The 6,037-nt window shown below is 49.7% G+C and overlaps 1 protein-coding gene across 1 annotated transcript; it reads right to left on the reverse strand.

Annotated features, from left to right (window-relative positions):
* LOC109753061 (phosphatidylinositol 4-phosphate 5-kinase 6) lies at positions 1-4,702 on the reverse strand. Its single transcript, XM_020311996.4, has 8 exons — positions 3,149-4,702; positions 2,611-2,775; positions 2,337-2,502; positions 2,111-2,227; positions 1,777-1,970; positions 1,561-1,667; positions 1,384-1,468; positions 1-779 (listed from the first exon to the last, which is right to left on the reverse strand). Exons 1-8 carry the CDS (start codon positions 4,375-4,377, stop codon positions 491-493), a joined length of 2,352 nt encoding a protein of 783 aa, XP_020167585.1. The 5' UTR covers positions 4,378-4,702; the 3' UTR covers positions 1-490.
* Positions 4,703-6,037: the final 1,335 nt, after the last annotated feature.

Here is a 6,037-nt window from a genome sequence, read left to right on the forward strand (position 1 = left end):
TCCAAGCATGTCCCTCCCATGGGCATGTATGTCGACAAGCGTAAGCGTATCAATCAACAAATTTTTTACCCCACAAAAAACCTAACACATGCTGCCTACCCTCAGGTGAAACACAAAAAGAGACATTTACAACTCCCGGACCGGCTTGCGCGCTTGGTTACAACTCTCCTATCTTTTAACTTGAATCACTAAGTTAACATCTCCATCTCCATCTCCTACCCTACAAATATCAGTGAGCTCTATGTATTGTATGTATCAATATTAATATAACTAGTATTTAAATTTAAGCGAGAGCCGGACCATTTCTGGAGCAACTCTACCATCCGGATGGCCTGCGCTGAAGCCGCACTCAACCATCCTTGTACCAAAAAATCGATGGCGTACAAGTTCGGGCACCCCACTTCGCTATGCAGAGGCTGAGCTTTCCATTGACATCTCAAGGTTCATCTGCATCGGGGGGCTGGCTTCGTTGTCAAGCTCCGGGATCTTTTCAGCTGTCCTCTTGAAATGCTTTGTATATGAAATCCTTAAAACGCCTCGAGTACTGCCTTGGATCCACTGCCGATATCGAGGTCGGGTCGTACTGGAAAGATTTGTACGCGTGCTCAAGCCTTTTGCTGATGTCATAATCTTGAAGTATGTCTATGATCCCAAAATACAGTATAACATCGTAGTATTCCCCGGTTGGCTCTCCAATGAGCTGCGGCTCGCAATCGTTCTTCCTAGCAGTCAGCTCTGCTCTTGCAGGCATACTTGTCCCGAGTTTGATTTTAGACAACCTGTTCATTCACAGATATTCAGATAAATATCTCAAATAAATAGCGAAACAGCATAAACCAGAATTTTATGGGGAAGAAAAACTTCAGTAGCCCTATCTTGAAAGTTCAACTTTGTGGATATTTACTACTCCTACCTACTATTCAGCTAGTTGACAGCCTATGCAACCGTATGCAGGGCCGCTTGAAAAATATGAATCTAAAGGTAAGAACAGCTAGGGTCCAGGTGTAGAAATAAGCCATGGTGGGCACGAAAGAACTCGACACGTTCTAGATTTTGAAATTGAATAGGTCAAAGAAGAATGATCACATCGATGGCATTTAAAATTATTTCATTTCAGTTGTTATGACTGTTGATTGTTAACTTTTGTAATTAGACATCCCTATTGACTTAGAATTAAAATGCTGCTTAAGAAAGAAGTATCAAGCAAACAAACCACCAACTTTCAGCCATATATAAATAAAGGGATCCATAAACTAGCAATATTTGATAATTTGCTAGTATGAAGCCACCTAATACTAATTACTATACAAGGATCAAAATTGCATTCCAGTACAACATAAGTACATGGTATAACAGATGAGGGTGGTAAAATATCTAGCTTACCCATTTGGATCAGCAAGAAATTGATCCATGTATCCTCTTGAAAGCCGAAGTGTTGATACTGTGTTGGTATCATTGTCCATGCAACCTTCAATCAAACAGTGCACATTGTAAGGTATAAACAACCAACTGATGGTTCTTTGATAAGTTTGCAAATGTGTTACGAGTTATCCAACCAACCTTCAGTCAGAAGCTTCTCTCCATTATGCCTAAAATGTACCCCCACCAGGAGACTGTAATCCATAATCTTCTCTTGCTCAAGGAAATCACAATCCCTGTCCACTTGCCTGCTTGGATACAATTAAGTTCTTTATTAACATTATGGACTAAATGCACAAATTGGTACTAGTAATAAACTAAAACACAAACTAGAATATGAAAAGAAAATGGTTGCACCTTTGGAACTCTTGAAACCATTGCTTCTTTAATCTAAATATGAAGTTTAGATCAAGGTCTTTCAGAGTTGTATACTGGTCAATTTCAGTTTGTGGCTTGTCAGTTGTGCGGCCAAGAGACGAGCCTTTCAGATCAAACCGCCTATGGATAGAATTATGAGAGCAGAATAGATTCCCCATTATGACAAAGCGAACCTGGGTAGTAGTGCAACAGCAAACAGTTAGGGTGCAAGTTTTGAACATTGGACATAATGATAAAGAATACAAATCAAAATCATACAAAACAGATGGTGCCAAGTATGGAGAAGAAATATAAAGTTGCATTCATCACTAACCTTCTTCTGATTTGCACCAGCTAACTTGACACAATGTAGACCAAAAAATTTAGTCACTAGAGTATCCTCAAACGCACGGACATGATTGTAGTAAGCTGGAAGCATCTTCAAAAGCATCTGTAATGTTAACAAGCATTTCTTGCGTTCAGCATAAAGCTTCTGGAATTATTTATGATGAAGCTTAATTAGAAAGCCTAGAGACAAGAGGGAACCACAAAGAACAAACCTTCACTTCTGATTTCTTCATTGTCTTTATCATGTACCGGTCATCGTTTGTTAGGTAGAAGAAGCTTCCACTCTTACCCGGAGACGAGAGCTCCCGGAGAGCCTCGCTTCCACAGAGGGATAACATGTAATCAGCAGCATCCACCTTGAACAACTTGCGCAATGTCCTGCGATTCAATTCAGAACAAATGGCATGTTGATCAGCATAGTGACACCAGAAGGAAGATACATCATATATATAGCTTTGAAATGGGGAGTGGTGAGTGATGACCAACCGGAACACCTGTGGGCAGTAATCCTTCCATCTGAAGTCGCAAGAATTGTGCCGCGGAGTGTGTTTCGAGCCTTCCTGAGGGAACTTTGTCCACACTTTTTCCTTGGGATCGAATGCCGACGATTTCAGCTCAAGCGTAACCGGACCTTGCTTCCCAACTGCATGCCTGTGACCAACACATCATTGTTAGGGCAGAGATAAAGATAAACTTAACTATCATCATGGATTAAAAAATGACTAATGGCTGTCATGTTGATTGAGAATCCACAAGGTACAAGCCTTTGCCATGTATCGAAACCGGATTGGCCAAACCCACAATTCTTCTCATTTCCTAACGATTGCATGATTCGAAGCAAACCCTTTACTAATTCACCACTGACAGGGTAATACTGCATCCCCTAATTCAGACTGGTAAATAAATCGGCAAAGGTGCTGAAAGCAAATGCAAATTTCTCCGGTTGATCGAATTCCACGGCCAAAGTTCCAAAATCTGCATAGTTCAGAGTCGCTAATGGAGGGAGATGGGCAGAGCAACACACCTGATGCCGAGCTGCAAGTTGAGCATGAGCTCGTAGTGCTTGTGCCCCTTGACGATGGTCTCCCCCTGCTGCTTCGCCTGCCGCGGGGACACCCACTTGGCGATGCGCGGCGCCGGGGACGGCGGCGGCAGAAGCTCCCCGCCCTCCGCGCCGTCCTCCGTCCTCACGCTCCTCCGCGCGTCGTCCACCAGGGCGGCCCCGTCCACAATGTCGCAGGTGATGTCGCCGTCCGACTCCCAGATGCAAATCTTGTCGTACTTGCGGTCGCCGCCGGAGCAGTTGCTCATCCCGGACACCGAGCTCGCCCGCCCATTGGCCGTCCGGTTGCCCGAGCTGTTGAGCGGCCTCTGCAGCGGCGTGGACTCGGGGGCGCCGGCGGCGGCCATGAAGCCCGGCAACTCCCTCGCGAAGACGTCGCGGGGGTCGCGCGCCGTCGGGGAGGACGCCGCCGGGGACGGGTAGTAGACGCCCTTCTGCTGGACAATGCCGCCGGGGCCGTCTCGCGTCCAGAAGCCGACGTAGACGCTGCCGTCGGCCCATCGGAAGGTGCCCTGGCCGCGCGGGCAGCCGTCCTCCCAGCCGCCGTCGTAGCGGTTGCCGTTGGCCCAGGCGAGCTCGCCGCGGCCGTGGATGAGGCCGGCCCGCCACTCCCCCGTGTACTCGGTCCCGTTGCGCCAGATGTAGCGGCCGGCGCCGTCCTGCAGGCCGGAGCGCCACTCGCCGTCGTACTGGTCGCCGTTGGCGTAGCTCTTCCTGCCGTCGCCGTGCTTGAGGTTCATGGACCAGGCGCCCTTGTAGGTGTCCCCGGCGGCGCCGGTGTAGGTGCCGTCGCCGTCCATGAAGCCGTCCTTGAACTCGCCCTCGTAGGTGGCGCCGGAGGGCCAGGAGAACTTGCCCCGGCCCGTGGCCTTGCCGTGCCGCCACTCCCCCTCGTACATGCACCCGTCCGTCCACAGGTATTTCCCGGCGCCGTGCGGCGCGCCGGCGCGCCACTGGCCCGTGTAGAAGTCCCCGTTGGGGAGGCCGCGCTCGACGTACTCCTCCTGGCTGCTGTGGCGGTGGGGGTCGGCATCGTCGACGCCCGCGGAGGAGGAGGCCGAGGAGGAGGCCGTCTCGGAGTCGTCGGCGGGCAGCATGGGGGCGACCCGGCGCCTGCCCCCGGGCTGCGGATGCTGCTGCACCTTGCGCACCGTCGCCTCCCACGCCCTGGCCAGGGTGTGCTCGTGCATTGGGCGCGCCCGCCTCTCCCGGCCACACCCGTCTCTTCTTTCTCCTCGTCCCGCCGCCGCCGCTCGAGCTCCCTCTCCGAACTTGGCGGTGGATCTAGCTAGCACCGGTGAAGGCCGCGCGCGCGCACGCTCCACGGCGGCATTGCTGGGGGGCGTGAGGCGGGTAATGGCGAGGAGTTAATGGAGACACGCAAGCGAGAGCGAGAGGGGCGAGGGAAAGAAAGAAATGCGCTTTGGGGAGGGGGGCGAGGAGACGGAGGTGGGGGGTGGAAGAAGACAGGGGAGGGGAGGTGGAAGGGGTGTCTGTCTTTCCGCTTTGTTTTCCTCTGTTTTATCTGCCTCTTTTTGATGAAACTTGGTACTCCTCCCATCCGTCCCATGGCCCCCGTGATGGCCTCCGTCCATCCTAAACTGGTTCTAGTTTTGTCTTTTTCATTTTTTTGTCAAAATTGAACAAATTTTACAGAATAAGTTTAGCAACCGGACTTAAAAACAAAGACAAAAAAGTTTAGCAAGGAGACTTGGTTGATTCTTGCGTTTACTAGCAGGGTCGTCTTGTTGGTGGTTATTGTGGTGGTTAGTGCGGGTGCTTGTCTTGTTCCTATGGCCTGTGTAGCTAGGTTAATGCGTGGGTTCTAGTGCTGTCCCTAATAAGCTAAGCTAAGCTAAGCTTCAGGTTAGCACAAGGGTGGTAGTAGTACCACTAGCCAACTAATCAATCAGTCCGTGGCTTAATTTAGGGGCTTGTCTGCCCATGAGCCTCCTGTCCTGGTCTTTCTTTCTTTCTCCTAGGTTTCCACTGCACAGGAGGAAGCCATATCCATCAGCAGCAGGAAACCGACGACGTATTCCCATGACGACGTGGACGCACAACAGTGCAACACGAATCAGTTTTACAGAGATTAATCAATTTTCTTTAAAAAAAGATAATATCAGTTTACTTGACAATTCAACCTCTTTGCAGCCTCCATTTGTGGTGTGTGTGTGGTGCATGGCATGGTGCCTTGTCTCTGTACCTAGCATACCTGCAGGACCAGCCTAGCTGAATAGCTGGTGCATTCAGCTGCTGCTGCTAATTATAGTATATTTAGGATTAGGAGTCGTAACCTCCCTTGTCAATGCCTCATCCGGCAATCTGCAGCCGTACTCCTAACAGCTGATGCTAGCAGCGTGTATGGTCCTAATCCCTTGACTGTTAGGTCTAACCAGTTGGTTCATCGGTCGGTGATGCCATTATTAATTAATCAAACAGCGCTCAGCCAATAACGCCTGGTCTCTAATCTTGGTTGAAACCACATACCCCAGTCTTGCTGCCTAAAAAATAGCCCAATCTTGCTTAAGATCGAGCACTTTGTGTGAAGCTCGGTTTCGGAGAAAAAGACTAAAAAAGAGAGGTGACAGGATCTGATAAAGCGGATCAGCAGGAGATACTGCTACTGGATAGACATGCAGGCCATCTTCTCCTGAGTTGAGAGCGGCAGAGCTGGTCCTGCCCCTGATCCTGCCGGTGGTTGTTCCACTGTCATGCGACGCATGTTGTATTTGTACTCATGTACTCCTGCTTCGGTATTTAAAGATGGAGATGTGTTTTAAGATGGAGCTGACTTTAGGATCATCGCATAGGATGCCAACCCAAATCCTGAGAGTACCACTCGTACGT

Source organism: Aegilops tauschii, chromosome 2, assembly GCF_002575655.3.
Source record: "Aegilops tauschii subsp. strangulata cultivar AL8/78 chromosome 2, Aet v6.0, whole genome shotgun sequence".
Lineage (NCBI taxonomy): Eukaryota > Viridiplantae > Streptophyta > Magnoliopsida > Poales > Poaceae > Aegilops > Aegilops tauschii.